At 45.8% G+C, this 17,110-nt stretch overlaps 1 protein-coding gene across 7 annotated transcripts in view; it reads right to left on the minus strand.

Moving 5' to 3' along the window:
* epb41l3a (erythrocyte membrane protein band 4.1-like 3a) overlaps positions 1–17,110 on the minus strand; it is a 76,905-nt gene that overhangs the window by 12,777 nt on the left and 47,018 nt on the right. For 4 of the 7 annotated variants that reach the window (XM_061712988.1, XM_061712989.1, XM_061712990.1 and 1 more), the window contains 8 exons: positions 13,207–13,317; positions 13,000–13,124; positions 9,702–9,749; positions 9,538–9,567; positions 8,526–8,708; positions 5,580–6,011; positions 1,971–2,066; positions 548–1,168 (listed from right to left, as the gene is read on the minus strand). In XM_061712988.1, the coding sequence (XP_061568972.1) occupies positions 548–1,168; positions 1,971–2,066; positions 5,580–6,011; positions 8,526–8,708; positions 9,538–9,567; positions 9,702–9,749; positions 13,000–13,124; positions 13,207–13,317 (1,646 nt within the window). The remainder of the gene's footprint in view (positions 1–547; positions 1,169–1,970; positions 2,067–5,579; positions 6,012–8,525; positions 8,709–9,537; positions 9,568–9,701; positions 9,750–12,999; positions 13,125–13,206; positions 13,318–17,110) is intronic. The other 3 variants (XM_061712991.1, XM_061712993.1, XM_061712992.1) reach the window with 3 other exon arrangements.

The raw sequence follows: 17,110 nt of genomic DNA on the forward strand, positions 1-17,110 counted from the left end.
CAGGAAAATAACTTGTTATTTGACAATTTTCACCTGTTTCAAGTAAATTTTCACTTGAAATAAGTAGAAAAATCTGCCAGTGGGACAAGATTTATCTTCTCATTACAAGCAAAAAAAAAATTATTTTAAGTGAAAATCTACTTGAAACAGGTGAAAATTGTTGTTTTCTCCAGTGATGAGTCTTGTTTTAAGTGTAATGAGATTTTCTTTTACTAAAAATGAGACATTTTAACTAGAAATAAGAGAGATATTCTTGTTAAGATTTTGAGTTTTTGCAGTGTCTAAATGGGGCTGGAGGCTCTGGAACAGGTAGTTCTAGGGCAGGTGTTTCTGGAGGGCAGGTGTTTCTGGAGGGCAGGTGTTTCTGGAAGGCAGGTGTTTCTGGAAGGCAGGTGTTTCTGGAGGGCAGGTGTTACTGGAGGGCAGGTGTTACTGGAGGGCAGGTGTTACTGGAGGGCAGGTGTTACTGGAGGGCAGGTGTTACTGGAGGGCAGGTGTAACTGGATCAGCAGGTTTTGGGAGAGGCTACAGCGGTCTTATGTGTTACCTCCTGTAGGGGTTCAGCTTCTTCATTTTTGCTGGGGGTGGATGGTGGAGTAGCACTGGTTGAGTGTCTGCTTGTAAGGTGGTGTGAGGCCGGGGGAGGGGAGTCCTCAAACCTCCACCCTCCTTCATCCTGGGAGTCGTCCGAGTCTTCGCTGTCATGGTAAGGTTGATGTCTCGCGGTCAGGACCAAGCAGGTGGGGCTTTTAGCCTCGGCCTGTCTGACTGCAACCTCCATTACCTCCTCCACTGCCGTCTGTGCTAACACGCTAATAGCATCCTCACTAGCCTCACTAGCATCATCGCTATCACTGCTAGCTTGATTACCGAGGTCATTGTCGCTGACATCATCATCGTCGCTGACCTCATGCTTACCAGCTGGACTCTTAACAACGTTAGCATAATTAGCAACATTAGCATAATTAGCATTGTTACTATCATCATCACTGGCCCATGGCTTTATGACATCATCAGTCTGCATTTTGCTGTCTCCTGGTGGAGGGGGCGGGGGATTGGTAGGGGGTCGGCCAACTAGACTTGCTGCTACCTGAGACTGCTCTCCCACTGGCTGATCCTGGTCACCTGAATCTGTCAGCAGGAAGACAGTCTCTACTTTCTCTGAAGTCTGAAATAGAAAGACAAGAGCATGAAGGGAAGAGGTGTGAGGGCATGTGGATACAGTACGGTCAGCTGGACAGTTCCAACTCAACATGAATGACATATTCGTTATTAAATTCAGTTTCTTTGCTCAGTGTTTCAGAGAGAGAAAATGCTGACGGCATCTGTGTGGTGCACATTTAAAGATTGCATATATATAGTATACTGACAGTCACACTGCAACTGATATTTACATAGCAATTATATTGTGGTTTTTCTGGACTCTTGGACCCATAAAAACGAGACCAAAAATTATGCTACAAGATTTCCAGCATCATGTGACAGATTGTATTCCCACTGAGAAGAATACGATCAGGTATGTCAGATGGAATCGTCTCGTCAACAATTGAATGGCAGCAGAATTTAGAAGATTCCTTTATTTATTATAGTTTAACTCTACTCAGCTGAACAGTAAAATCACATTTAAATGGGAGCTCAGCTGCAGGGTAAACTTGAAATGTTCTGGTTCAAGTAGTACCAAGTACTGGAGCTAATTAGCCACATCCTAACCTTATGAAGTAGAAAGGTACAGAGACAGGTGATGGACATGGAGGCACACAAGTGTTGGAAAGTTAGACTGGTGATGGACAGGTAGACAACAGACAGGTAATGACAATGTAGATAGACAGGTGATGAACATGTTGTCAGACAGGTGATGTACAGGTAGACAGACATTTGATGGACATTTAGACAGGTGGTGGACAGGTAGACAGACATTTGATGGACATTTAGACAGGTGGTGGACAGGTAGACAGGGGATGGACAAGTACCTTGAGCAGATTGTGCTCCTTGAAGGTCTTCTGGTGTCCAGCTGACTTCAGCAGAGCTGTCAGTTCAGGAGACATCTCCTCAAAACTGGGTTTGGGCTGCACAGAAGAAACAAACCAACTAACAGGTGAACATCCAAAGGAAAGTACAGGTGAACATACAGGTGAGGATGTAGAACAGCATACAGATGAATGTACGGGTGAGCATGTAGGTGGACATACAGATGAAACTGCAAGTCAGTAAACATGTGAATGTACAGGTGAGTGTGTACAGGTGAGCATACAGGTGGTTGTGTAGAGGAGTGTACAGGTGAATGTGTGCAGGTGATTATACAGGTGGTTGTATAAAGGTGGTTGTGTAGAAGAGTGTAGAGGTGAGGGTACAGGTGGTTGTGTAGAGGGGTGTAGAGGTGAGCGGACAGGTGGTTGTGTAGAGTGTACAGGTGAGGGTGTAGAGTGTACAGGTTAGTGTACAAGTGAGCTTACAGGTGGTTGTGTAGAGGATTGTAGAGGTGAGCGTACAGGTGGTTGTGTAGAGGGGTGTAGAGATGAGGGTACAGGTTGTTGTGTAGAGTGTACAGGTGAATGTACAGGTGAGTATGTACAGGTGATGTCGTACAGAGGTGTATAGGTGAGTGTACAGGTGGTTGTTTAGAGGGGTGTAGAGGTGAGGGTACAGGTGGTTGTGTAGAGGGGTGTAGAGGTGAGTGTATAGGTGGTTGTGTAGAGGAGTGTAGAGGTGAGCGTACAGGTGGTTGTGTAGATTGTACAGGTGAATGTACAGGTGAGTAAGTACAGGTGATTTCGTACAGAGGTGTATAGGTGAGGGTACAGGTGGTTGTGTAGAGGGGTGTAGAGGTGAGGGTACAGGTGGTTGTGTAGAGGGGTGTAGAGGTGAGGGTACAGGTGGTTGTGTAGAGGGCTGTACAGGTGAGTGTACAGGTGGTTGTGTAGAGGGGTGTACAGGTGAGTGTACAGGTGGTTGTGTAGAGGGGTGTACAGGTGAATGTACAGGTGAGCATACAGGTGGTTGTGTACAGGGGTGTAGGGGTGAAGGTACAGGTGATTGTGTAGAAGAGTGTAGAGGTGAGGGTACAAGTGGTTGTGTAGAGGGGTGTAGAGGTGAGGGTACAGGTGAGCATACAGGTGGTTGTGTAGAGGGGTGTGGAGGTGAGCGTACAGGTGGTTGTGTAGAGGGGTGTGGAGGTGAGGGTACAGTGGAGCGTACAGGTGAGTATATGAGTGTACAGCAGTGTGCAAGTGAGTGTACAGGGACATAGTAAGGCAGCCGGAGGAAAAAGGCCAAAGAGAAGAAAAACTCAGCAGAGGCTGTTGCCATGCAGCGGATGAAGGTGGGTGTTAGTGAAGGTACCAGCTGTGACCATAACCCATATGGTAAGGTAGCAACAAGGTAGCAACAATAGTGACGTGCGATCTGCTGTGAGGGCACAGTGAAATTTTGACTCAGCTGCAGAGGGGGCATGTGGGTTTTACTACCATCTTCAGGGAAGAGTGTTTATTTGTGTCTTTGTCTTTTAATTCTACACTCAAACACCCTTTTGGATCTGCTCCACTTCATAACTACCCTTCTGGACTCACATTCAGCTTTTTCCCAACCAGAAGAACAGACCTACACCTTAGAGCTCCCAAATCTTCTAAAAGGCAGGTGTTTGGTGAGTATGTCTAGGAAATGAGCTTCCACAAAAACTACACGTATGTAATGTTATGTAATGTCAACAAGTCTTTAAGCCAATCAGAGCAGAGCAGTTTACCTGTGTTGCCTGGACATCCAGCTAGAGTTTGATGTCATGTTACAGTAATGTTCTCAGGCAACAGTGAACAAGAAAAGATTTAGAAACCTGCATTGTTTCGAGGCCATCATGCATCAGCTGAAGTTAGCTCTGTGATGCTTTGCGTCTAGGGCAACAAACCCCTAAAACACCCCCTTGTGTCTCATCCGTTGTTTCCTATTTGCCCTCCAAAAGGTTGTGTCTCTGAGGCCCCCTCTATTGGCTGTATACTATATTTCTTAAGGCTGCGACACACCAACCCGATAAACGGCCATCGGACACCGTTGGGCGAGGGCAGTGTCTCGAGTTGGGTAGGTGTGTCCCGTGCAGTCATCCGTCGGCGTTGAGGTTGGCGCTCATTACGGCCGATTCGACATGTAAAATCGGCCACTATCTGATTGGTGGAGTGTTAGCCCTTGACTAGCGAATCAAGAGTTTAACCGGAAATTACGATGGTAAACTTACTAGCTAAACAGCAATGGTACAAACGCTACACTACACTCTATCACTGCGTTGGTTTGAATTTGGCTTGTGTTTGATTGTATTATATTTTCATTATTAGCCATCTTATTTTCTATCCTTCATGACTTCTTTCAGACGTGAAAACAACCGTTCAGAACTTGAACCTCGAGCGATCCTGCATTTCAGGTTGTTCTTTTTTGCCTTTTCTTTTTGCGTGCGATATCACAGATTAGTGCCGCTTGTAGTTATGGGGATGTATTACAACTCGCACACGCGCTGAACGTATGCTACAGTCGGCGTCGGGTTGGTGCCTTCGGGAGTATTTTTTTGACCAACTTGGGGAGACGAGAGCCGACTTTCAGTCCGACTGCTTTTCTGCCAACGGTCGTCCGTCGGGTGGGTGTGTCCCGGCCTTCAGGATACAGACTCTTTCATTCTGTCTATATGTGGCGGTTCCATCTCTCCATTGTCACTGTGCGTACATGTGGTGTTACGCTGAATGAAGCTTTTAACAGTTAAAGTAACCAAACTGGAGAGGAGTAAAATTAAATATGCCCTGCCTTCCCAGCAGCCAATCAAAACCCACAGAGCACAGTTAATAAAGAAAAATAAACTGGAGGGGGAGAAAAAAGAAAGCAGCTGATGCTCCATTTTGATCAGAGGAGAAAAACCAAAATGGCCTCTGGTAAAGGACAGCTTAACCTGAACACTGCAGCCTTACACTGCAACCTGCTGGAGACACAACAGACCAGTGGGAGACTTGTTGTACCTCTGTGGAGTTATGAAGCCATGAGACCTGATGGGTCTCTGTGGGGATACAACATCAGGAGACCTGATGGACCAATGATTTGATGAAGCAGAATTGGTGTTACAGCATGATCCTTGCATGTTTGACTCAAGAGATTTCAGTTTGATGAAGCTGCTTCATTTTTTACATGTGAATGAGGAGTATTTCTGATACACCAGACTTGGTCATGGTGTTCCACAATGTTCTGGTCTCAGACCAGTACTATTCACTCTATACATGATTCATTTGATGCTATCATCAAGCAGGATGGCATAAACCTTTCATGCACTGCACATGACTGTCAGTTATGCCTATCCATGAATCCATAGGAGACCAGTCAGTTAAATTATGTCTTTCCAGTTAAGACACCAATCAAGTCTCTGCTGTCCAATAAAGATTTCAATCCCCTCGCTGCTGTCTGGTCCGTTAAGGTCTTGCAGTTTTCCTTAGCTGGGGTGTTCAGTTTAAACCTCTACCTTCCTGTTTCAGTGATGCCATACATCAAGCATCATTTACAGGTCATGATGTTTGCTCCTCACGCTCATTTCCATGCCAACCAGCTGACCAGCGTACCACTCTAGCCATGGAAGGTGATGTCCTGCCAGAAGCGGGGCTTAAGTCATCCAAAGGGGATTTTGGAAGGCAGAGGGAAGACAAAGATGATATCACAGAGACTCCACCCCCAAAAAGGTCCAAAGTCCTGGCTTTGTCTTTGCTGCTTTCATCACAGTTGTCTTCAGCAGTTGGCTGCTCCAATGGCGAGGCCAGAGTTCTCACCTCACCAATGGTGATCAGTGGTGCTCCTGGCATAACATCATCAGTGGTGGATACTGGGCTTTTTTGGGTCTGCTGGCCCACCATCATGTCTGTCATCACCATGGTAACATTGTCCCCGGTCATCATGGGGAAGGCCCCGCCAGGGGATGTTTCAAAGCTCTGCTCGATGGTATGGTGCTCTTCTCCGATTGGCTCAGGAAGAGCCTGGTTATTCAAAGCAGCGCCCTCCTGGAGCACACAGTTGGTTAACATAAGACTCACACAAACACACACAACTTGGCAGTTAACCAATCAGGAGACAGCTGAGGAGAGGGACAAGTGACTACATTTCCAGGGAACTAACTTTTACTGGGTCTCTTTTACTCTTTTTTTGTCCATCTAGTGCAGGGGTCGTCAACCCAAAATGTTTTACAGCCATATTGGACCAAAAACACAAAAAACAAAAATGTCTGGACGAGCTGCAAAAAATGAAAAGTCTTGTATAAGCCTTAGAATGAAGGCAACACATGCTGCATGTTTCTATATTAGTTATAACTGGGGGAAGATTTATTTTTTTCATTATGCAGTTCGAGAAAAAAGTCGAAATGTTGAGAAAAAAGTCGAAATGTCGAGAAAAAAGTCGAAATGTCAAGATTAATGTTGAAGTACAATCTCGAGAAAAAAGTCGAAATGTCGAGAAAAAAGTTGAAATGTTGAGAAAAGTCGAAATGTCGAGAAAAAAGTCGAGATTAAAAAGGAAAGTAAAAGGGAAGAAAAAAAGAGAAAAAAAGGAAAAAAGAAGAAAAGAAAAAAAGAAGCCCCCTTATGAGCCTGGTCCTGCTCAAGGTTTCTTCCCTCCTAAAGGGGAGTTTTTCCTTGCCACTGTTTGGCTTAAGGCTTTTCTCCCACTAAGGGAGTTTTTACCTGCCATTGTTTATATAATAATTGCTCGGGGGTTTATGTTTATGTTTATGTTTATGTTTATGTTTATGTTTATGTTTATGTTCATGTTCTGGATCTCTGGAAAGCGTCTAGAGACAACATCTGTTGTATTAGACGCTATATAAATAAAATTGAATTGAATTGAATTGAAAGAAAAAAAAGAAGAAAAAAAAGAGAAAAAAAGGAAAAAAAGAAGAAAAAAAAGAAAAAAGAAGAAAAAAAGAGAAAAAAGGAAAAATAGAAAAAAGAAGAAAAAAAAGAAAAAAAGAAGAAAAAAAGAGAAGAAAAAGGAAAAAAGAGAAAAAAAGAAAAAAAGAAGAAAAAAAGGAAAAGAAGGAAAAAAAGGTCTTGTTTGAAAAAGCTCCAGGAGCCACTAGGGCGACGTTAAAGAGCCGCATGCGGCTCTAGAGCGGCGGGTTGCCGACCCCTGTTCTAGTGTGCAACCCTGTGTGAACATGCTCTCATTTGGTGAAGTGCATTATAAGAGGCATGGCAAGACCTCAGCCTGGAGGACAAGGACAGGGTGGTAGCCTGGTACTGAGCCTCTTCTCTTCTCCTGAGGTTCTACTAAAGTTCTAATTGAGTCCAACTGTGGTTCTGAATCCTACTGCTGAGACTCTACTGAAGCTCAACAAGGTCACACATAGGTTCTATTAAGGTTCAATTGGGGCCTGCTGCTATTCTACTCAGGTCCTATGGATGTTCTGCACAGCCAAACCTCTATGAATTTCTATCAAGGTTCTACTGAGGCTATAGAAATGGCCACTTGAAGTTCCACTGTAATTCTGTTGTGATTCTACAGAAGTATATATATATATATATATATATATATATATATATATATATATATGATCCAGAAAGGTTTGAATGAGGTTCTCCTGAAATTCTACTGAAGGTCTTTCAGAAATTTTTGGAAGTTCTTTCAATTTTATACTGAAGTTCTGTTGAGGACTGTCTCAGAAAATTAGAATATTGTGATTTTCTGTAATGCAATTAAAAAAACAAAAATGTCATACATTCTGGATTCATTACAAATCAACTGAAATATTGCAAGCCTTTTATTATTTTAATGTTGCTGATTATGGCTTACAGCTTAAGAAAACTCAAATATGCTTTCTCAAAAAATTTGAATATTCTGGGAATCTTAATCTTAAACTGTAACCCATAATCAGCAATATTAAAATAATAAAAGGCTTGCAATATTTCAGTTGATTTGTAATGAATCCAGAATGTATGACATTTTTGTTTTTTTAATTGCATTACAGAAAATAAAGAACTTTATCACAATATTGTAATTTTCTGAGACAGTCCTGTATATATAGGATCCAGATAGGTTTGAATGAGGTTCTCCTGAAATTCTACTGAAGGTCTTTCAGAAACGTTTGGAAGTTCTTTCATGGTTATACTGAAGTTCTGTTGACCTTCTATCTGGATTCTACCGAGCTTCTACCAAACCTCAGGTTTTACCATAATTTCAATTAGGTTCCATTGAGACATTTTTAAATGTCTACTAAGGTTCTGTTGAGGTTTTACAATTGATCTACGTACAAAATGACCAATTCAGTGTTTCAGTCACTCATAACACTGATGGATATTGGTTTGAGCAGAATGCAATATGAAATATTTCTCTGTGCATGCCTGTTTAACACCTCTACACACCTGCAGGATAAATGACCACTGATACACAGAAGACTGCAGGTGACAATATTATGATGTTCCTCTGAGGAGGACACTTCCTGTTACAGGAGTCACCTAGGCACACCTGGGGAGATCTGGGCCAGCACTCTGGAACATGTGGCTGACAGTTCTCTGATAACTCACCTGGTCCAGCTCAAGAGGTTCGATCATGGGATAATCATCAACTCGGTGGAGTGGGGAGGACGCTAAACGCCTGTCCCACTCTGTCATTCCTCCTCCTGGCTCTCCTCCCTCTAAGAAGGAGCGTCGGAGCACGCTGATGGTGCTTTGAGGTTTTTGAAGCTCTTCAGGACTCCCCATCGTCTCCTGAGAAGACACAGATCATGGAAGCACTTTGGAGAGTACCGTATTTTCCGCACCATAAGGTGCACCGTATTATAAGGCGCACCTTCAATAAATGGCCTCTTTTAAAACACCTTTCACATATAAGGCGCACTAAACATATGGTAAAATCCCGTACTATAGTGGCTGGGGTTGAGTTACGTATCTACCTGATGGAGCTGCTACAGGAAATGCTACAAAATCCTACAGCAAATGCAAAAAAAAACAACAAGAAAAGTACGCTGCTGTTGAACGTCTGTGACGATTCCTGACGTTTTTAGCGCAGTTACTTTGGCGACACCAACTACATTACCCACAATCCCCCTGACTACATTACCCACAATCCCCCTGACTACAGTAACAGAAATTACCGTAATGATCATATATAAGGCGCACTCCATTATAAGACGCACTGCCGGTTTTTGAGAAAATTAAAGGCTTTTAGGTGCGCCTTATAACGGAAAATACGGTAACCACAAGAAAAAACACTACAACACACAAACACTCAGTTACATGCACATTTAAATCAAACTAATGGCAACAATATAGCTAAGGATTGAACTAGAGGTTCAGAGAAATCCAAGTATACATGCGCAAAAAGACGATTATTGAGTGAGGCGCGTAATTAGGAAGTAACTATCAATATCAGCAAATGAAACTGGCCACTTGATGCTTGAACAGGAGCCATATGGGCAACCAGTCAGAAGTGACTGAAGAGCTCTGCGCATTACCCTTCCGCCTTCAAACATGCAGGACAAAGAAATCTCAGCCTGCAATGCAGGAGGACGAGCAGGACAGTAGGCATGGCATTTACCTGAGTTTTCAAGTCTTCATCCTGATCAGACTGTCCAACATGCACATAGCGCAGGAAGAAGAGTTAGGGCACAGACAGGTAGGGCAGGGAAACACACAGGTGGGTTAAAGCGAAACAACCATGGTATAGAGGAGATGTTATCTGTGAGGGGGTAGTGTCTGCACCTCGGTGGCCGTCAGGTCTCCGTCCACAGCAGTGTCGGTCAGCTCAGTCTGAACACACAAACAAACAGGGAAGAAGTCTGACTGAAAACACACATTTGGCCTTATTTGATGCTTTACACAAGAACACGGACCGATGAGTGCAATTGTCTGTGGGACAGATGGACAGACAGGTCAGACAGGTGAGAAAGATGGACAGACAGGTCAGACAGGTGGACAGGTGAGAAAGATGGACAGGTTCATCAGAATTCAGTTGAATTCAATTTCATTTATATAATGTCTATTACAATACAAGTTGTCTCTAGGATCTTTCCAGAGACCCAGAAAATAAACCCCCGAGCAATTATTACATGAACAACTGCAGGTAAAAACTCCCCTTAAAGGCCCCATTTACACGTAGCAAAAACGGTGGCGTTTTCATGCGTTTTGGCCGTTTGTTTATACGAAAACGAAGCTCAGTCACCAAAAACGATAATTTCTGGCTTCAGAACGTCACATTATGCCACAGAAACGTCACCATACTGCAAAAACTCAAAATCTTAACAAGAATATTTGTCTTATTTCTAGTTAAAATGTTTCATTTTTAGGGTTAGGGTTCGACTTAAAACAAGACTCATCACTGGAAAAAAGTGAAAATTTACTTGAAAAAAGTGAAAACTGTCAAATAACAAGTTATTTATCTGGTAATGACTCTTGTTTTAAGTGTAATTAAAGCTGCAAGCAGCGATGAACGGGCCCTCGCACTCACGGCCACCGCCCCCCATAAGCATATCAGAAATGACAACACCCACGACTCTCTATGTCAAACCATTCAAAAGTTATAGCAGAAAATCGGGACAACCAATCCGAAGAAGGGGCGGGGCTAATTTTCACCAATTATGGTCAAGGACTCAATACCGAGTCCCATGACACCACCCACGACTCTTTATGTCAAACCTTTCAAAAGTTATGGCAGAGAAAATTATTCTAGGGGGCGCTGTTGAGCCGTTAGGCCACGCCCATTAATGCAAACCATGAAATATCAAATTTATCACCAGGCCTGGCTTGCGTGCAAAATTTGGTGACTTTTGGAGAACTATCAAATATGGACCAATCAGATGAAGGGGGGCACGCTTTTTGACGTCTAGCGTCGCCACGGTAACACTTTTGAAAGAGAAAAGTAATGCGTGTAGTTGCAAGATGAAGACGCACATTTTGATGTATAACACACCTGGGTGCACGTTACGGTTTCGGGCCGTATTAATTGCCGAAAGAATGGCATAAATTGCACCAAAATTACACAATTAATTCAAAATGGCCGACTTCCTGTTCGGTTTTGGCCATGGCGCCAAGAGACTTTTCTTTAAGTTGCGACATGATACAGGTGTGTACCGATTTTCGTGCATGTATGTCAAACCGTATTGTGGGGCTTGAGGCACAAAGTTTTCTAGGGGGCGCTGTTGAGCCGTTAGCCATTAATACAAACCATGAAATATCAAATTTATCGCCAGGCCTGGCTTGCATGCAAAATTTGGTGACTTTTGGGGAACTATCAAATATGGACCAATCAGATGAAGGGGGGGTGCGCTTGTTGGCGTCTAGCGTCGCCACGGTAACACTTTTGAAAGAGAAAAGTAATGCGCGTAGTCGCAGGATGGAGACGCACATTTTGATGTATAACACACCTGGGTGCATGTTACGGTTCGGGCCGTATTAATTCTCGAAGGAATGGCTCATATTGCTCCAAAATTACGCGATTAATTCAGAATGTTCAAAATGGCCGACTTCCTGTTCGGTTTTGGCCATGGTGCCAAGAGACTTTTCTTTAAGTTGCGACATGATACAGGTGTGTACCGATTTTCGTTCATGTACGTCAAACCGTATTATGGGGCTTGAGGCGCAAAGTTTTTTCTGTCTGAACCAACCAGATGACGGGTGGGCGCGCTTTTTGGCGTCTAGCGTCGCCACGGTAACACTTTTGAAAGAGAAAAGTAATGCGCGTGGTCGCAGGATGGAGACGCACATTTTGATGTATAACACACCTGGGTGCACGTTACGGTTCGGGCCGTATTAACTGCCGAAGGAATGGCATAAATTGCGCCAAAGTGACACGATTAATTCAAAATGGCTGACTTCCTGTTCGGTTTCGGCCATGTCGCCAAGAGACTTTTCTTTAAGTTGTGTACTGATACAGGTGTGTAGCGATTTTTGTGCATGTACGTTAAACCGTATTGTGGGGCTTGAGGCACAAAGTTTTCCAGGGGGCGCTGTTGAGCCATTTTGCCACGCCCATTAATGTAAACCATTAAATATAAAATTTTTCGCCAGGCCTGACTTGCATGCAAAATTTGGTGACTTTTTGGGCACGTTTAGGGGGGCAAAGAGGCCCTCCTTTCGTCAGAAGAAAAAAGAAAGAAAAAAGAAAGAAAGAAAGAACAATTCCTACAGATACAATAGGGCCTTCGCACTGAAGGTGCTCGGGCCCCAATGAGATTTCTTGTCTAAAAATTAGACATTTTAACTAGAAATAAGACAACTATTCCTGGTAAGATTTTGAGTTTTTGCAGTGTAGCGTCATGTGTGCGACCTGTGTTTACAATATGTTTGGCCACCGTCAATATTTTCTTGTATTTTACCTGTTTTATATTCTACAGTCACACTTAAAAGTAACTTTGGAGTGACTCTGTCACTCCAAACCAAAGACTCTCGTTCATCTTGGAAGTAACTGGAAGTTACTCCTGTCATTTGTTGATGTTTTTTTCCAGGATTCTGATTGGCTAGCATGACTTTATCTTCTCGTTACACTGCCCCCTGTAGGTTTGGCTGCTCATAGCACCTTAACAGCTATTTATGTGGGTTCGTGTAAATGATGGTATTTTTCACGTTTACGTTTTTGTAAATACTCGGCTATGTGTAAACGTATAGGAAAGAGAGGATGAAGAAGAGAGCAAAGAGACAGATTTATTTTCAAAGGTACAAAAGAGCAGATATATTAGTATTAATGATCAGTTACTGGAGAACTAAGAGTTAGTGGTTGGTTAGTTGGTTAGTGGTTAGTTGGTGGACTACGGAGACAGTAGACACTGAGGTGGTCTCATCCGGCTTCATAGACAAATAGAGCTGTGTATCATCAGCATAACAATGAAAATGTATGCCGTGATTCTAGATTATACTTCCCAACGGCTGCATGTATAAACTGAACAAGATTGGCCCTAGCACTGAACCCTGCGGAACACCATAACAGACAGATGAGACAGCTGAAACTGGGGGACAGGTGAGACAGGTGGAACAAGAAGGTACATCCAACAAGTCTGACAGTTACTTTGGTGTCTTGTTTTTGAAGAGTTGGAGGACTCTGCTGAGAAACGTCTGTGGCTTTGAGCTCCTCCTCCTCTTCCATTGGCAGCACCTCTTCTTCCTCTTGGTATGCCTGCTGCACCACCTCCACTAGGAGAGAACAGCAGGGGTAACTGTACAAGTCAGCTTTAGTCGCCGACTGCAGCTGGTTCACTTCTCTTCTGACTCTTACCTTGCTCTTCCCTCTTCTCGTCCATCCTCCTCTCAGGCGTTACGGTGGTGATGAGGTCACTGACGGCGATGCCCTTAGATGCTCCCCCTAGATACAGCCCTGAGCCCATATCTACACACACACACACACACACACACACACACACACACACACACACACACACACACACACACACACACACACACACACACACACACACACACACACACACACACACACACACACACACACACACACACACACACACCATATCATCTGGATTATAACCGCAGTAACACTCGTACAGATAGTAAATGCAGAAGCATTTGCCATAGTGACAGCAATGATGCTCAGCCACTATGTCCTCAAGAGCAGCGAAGCACCAAAATTTAGCAGTAACAAAAATAGAAAAGCTTTTTGCCAAGAAAGCAGAACTCCCAGCCAATCAGAGGTTGGAGCACATGCACTGCAGATAGGACTTAATGGCAAATCAACCGTCAGAACCTCTTCTAAATCATGAATACTTGGTGTTGGCCAGACCACGAGCTGTGCTAAAACACCTGCTGAAACCGACGATGCTGAAAGGACTCAGTTTGGTTACAGGATTTATTAGTATTAGTGACAGCATTAATGAGTATTAGTAATGGTAAGAACTAAGATACATTTGTGACGTTAATAGACAAGTTTATTTAGTACCATTTATAGACGAGTTAGTTTAGTGACATTAATATACAAGTAAGTTTAGTGATGTTAACAGAGGTCCGGGGGTTGGGAGGTCCGAGGGGTTGGGGGGTCAGAGGGGTTGGGAGGTCCGAGGGGTTGGGGGGTCAGAGGGGTTGGGAGGTCCGGGGCGTGGGAGGTCCGAGGGGTTGGGAGGTCCGGGGGGTTGGGAGGTCCGGGGGGTTGGGAGGTTCGAGGGGTTGGGAGGTACGGGGGGTTAGGGGGTCCGGGGGTTGGGAGCTCCGGGGCGTGGGGGGTCCGGGGGTTGGGAAGTCCGGGGGGTTGGGAGGTCCGAGGGGTTGGGAGGTCCGGGGGGTTGGGAGGTCCGGGGGGTTGGGGGGTCCGGGGCGTGGGGGGTCCGGGGGTTGGGAAGTCCGGGGGGTTGGGAGGTCCGGGGGGTTGGGAAGTCCGGGGGGTTGGGAGGTCCGAGGGGTTGGGGGGTCCGGGGGGTTGGGAGGTCCGGGGGGTTGGGAGGTCCGGGGGGTTGGGAGGTCCGAGGGGTTGGGGGGTCCGAGGGGTTGGGGGGTCCGAGGGGTTGGGGGGTCCGAGGGGTTGGGGGGTCCGGGGGTTGGGAGGTCCGGGGGGTTGGGAGGTTCGAGGGGTTGGGAGGTACTGGGGGTTAGGGGGTCCGGGGGTTGGGAGCTCCGGGGCGTGGGGGGTCCGGGGGTTGGGAAGTCCGGGGGGTTGGGAGGTCCGAGGGGTTGGGGGGTCCGGGGGGTTGGGAGGTCCGGGGGGTTGGGGGGTCCGGGGCGTGGGGGGTCTGGGGGTTGGGAAGTCCGGGGGGTTGGGAGGTCCAGGGGGTTGGGAAGTCCGGGGGGTTGGGAGGTCCGAGGGGTTGGGGGGTCCGGGGGGTTGGGAGGTCCGGGGGGTTGGGAGGTCCGGGGGGTTGGGATGTCCGAGGGGTTGGGGGGTCCGAGGGGTTGGGGGGTCCGGGGGTTGGGAGGTCCGGGGCGTGGGGGGTCCGGGGGGTTGGGAAGTCCGGGGGGTTGGGAGGTCCGGGGGGTTGGGAGGTCCGAGGGGTTGGGAGGTCCGGGGTGTGGGGGGTCCAGGGCGTGGGGGACGCTGTCTCACATACCCCAGGACTGCCTGCTCCTCAGTTTTTAATAACTCTTAGACATCTCTACACTCAACAGATGTACACTTCACAAGGACACTTGCACATAGGGGTCTTCGGAGGGGGTACACTGTCAAATGTGTCTACTGGTATAGCCACATGGTGGCCTGACCTCCCCCTCCCTGTTTTAAGCGCATTAGTCGCACCCACACACACTCATCACCAGGGATGGGAGTGAGGTCTTCCTCCACCCATGTTTCCCGCATTCGGCCTGGGGCGGGGGGACCATTGGGAGGAACTGATAGCCGGACCCGGGTATGGGGTCACCATGCTGCTGAGATGGGAGTGGTGAGAGAATGATTGTCCATGTCTTTGTCAGTGAGTGTATGTTGGTGTCTGTGGGGTGGGTGTTCTGCGATGGACTGGGGGCCTGTCCAGGGTGGACCCCCTGCCTCTCACCTGTAATGAGCTGAGATAGGCTCCGGCAGACCCCCGTGATCCTGCAAAGGATAAAGCGGGTATAGAAAATGGATGGATGGATGGATGAATGGGTGTCCGTTGTGTAGCCTGGGTTTGGGGCTCTTTGCTGTTGGGTTTGTCTGGGTGGCTCCTTGTTGGGGGGTACTCGCGCTCCGTACCCGTCTCCGCTCCCCCTCGCTGCAGGGGAAGCGGGGCTAAAGGGAGGCAGGGTGGGGTTCTCGCTTTCATCGGGGCAGGGGCCGGCCCGCCGGCGTTGACTGTCGGTGGGACCCCGTCTCTCCGGGCAGGCTGGCCTCTCGCCGGGTGGGGGTTGTGGGCCTGGAGGGTGTGGACCTCTTGCCCGGCCCATGCCGGGTGGCTGGTGCTCATCTGGGTCCTGGTCCATCATCGTGGGTTTCCTGGCTGCCTCCTCGTGTGATCATGGGGGCTCCGCCTGGGGCTGCCCTCTGTCGCCTGCTGGGGCTTGTTGGCGGGGGGTTTCCTCCTGTCGTCCTTCTCGTCCTCCGTGAGGATGCTGCTGGCCTGGGTTTGGGTTTCCTCCCGCCCTCTTCTGGTCCTCCGTGGGGCTGTGGGTGGCCTGGGTTTGGGTTCCTTCCTTGTTGGCTTCTGGTCTCTCAGGTGGCGTGGTTGTGCCTTCCCTCCTCCACTGTAGTTACAGTTCAGGTAAAGCCTTGTTTTCACTTTGCACGCACACAGTTACACAGACAAACACATTTTGGACAGATAATTGCAGTAGCCTAGTACTGATGTAGTTTTAGAGACCTGGACTGGTTGCTGTTTGTGTCTCTGCCTGTTCCTGTTTGCTTGTTTTTTCTCTCTTGCAGATTCCAAAGTCTTGTGTGCCCGTTGTGTGTTTTCCTGTTTTTCTCTCATTTCAGACTTGCAGTGGATACGACACCCCCCCTCCTTCTCCTCCGACGATCCCCCTCATATATATGTTTAAAAAAAAAAAAAAACTTCACACAATGCTGAGAAAACTGGCTCATAGGCTTCTGGCCTGTTATTGCTGGTACCTCTGAGTATTAAGGAAGAAGAAAGAAAAAAATAAATAAATAAATGTGTTAGTTTAGTAACATTAATAGATGAGTTAGTTTAGTGACATTAATAGACGCGTTAGTTTATTAAAATTAATAGATGTTAGTTTATTTACATTAATTGATGAGTTAGTTTTAGTGACGTTAATAGATTAGTTTGTTTATTGACATTAATAGATGAGTTGGAGTAGTTGCACTAATAGATGAGTTAGTTTAGTGACGTCAATAGATGAGTTAGTTTATTAACATTAATAGATGAGTTAGTTTAGTGACATTAATAGATAAGAAAATGAATCAGAATGACTTAAATATGAGCAAATGTTTACTGTTCAAACTGTGAGCAATCTTAGATTAAAAAACAGATTTATATTAATATTTATATTAATAAATGAAATGAGTTAATTTTGTCTCCGAAAGAGAATTTACAGAAAATGGAAAAAATTCTCAAAAAACTTTGATCTAAGATTGTATCAAAATTATGACCTTTATTGAAATGGTGGTTTTCTATTTTGCCATCAAACCTGCATCTTCTCTCCTTCAGCAGTTTCACTTCATGTGCATGTCAGAAAACTTCAGTTCTGTTTAAAGTTAACAGTTCGTTTTTGTTCACCGTGACGCCACCTGCCACCACAAACTC

Source organism: Cololabis saira, chromosome 22 (assembly GCF_033807715.1).
Source record: "Cololabis saira isolate AMF1-May2022 chromosome 22, fColSai1.1, whole genome shotgun sequence".
NCBI classification, from domain to species: domain Eukaryota; kingdom Metazoa; phylum Chordata; class Actinopteri; order Beloniformes; family Belonidae; genus Cololabis; species Cololabis saira.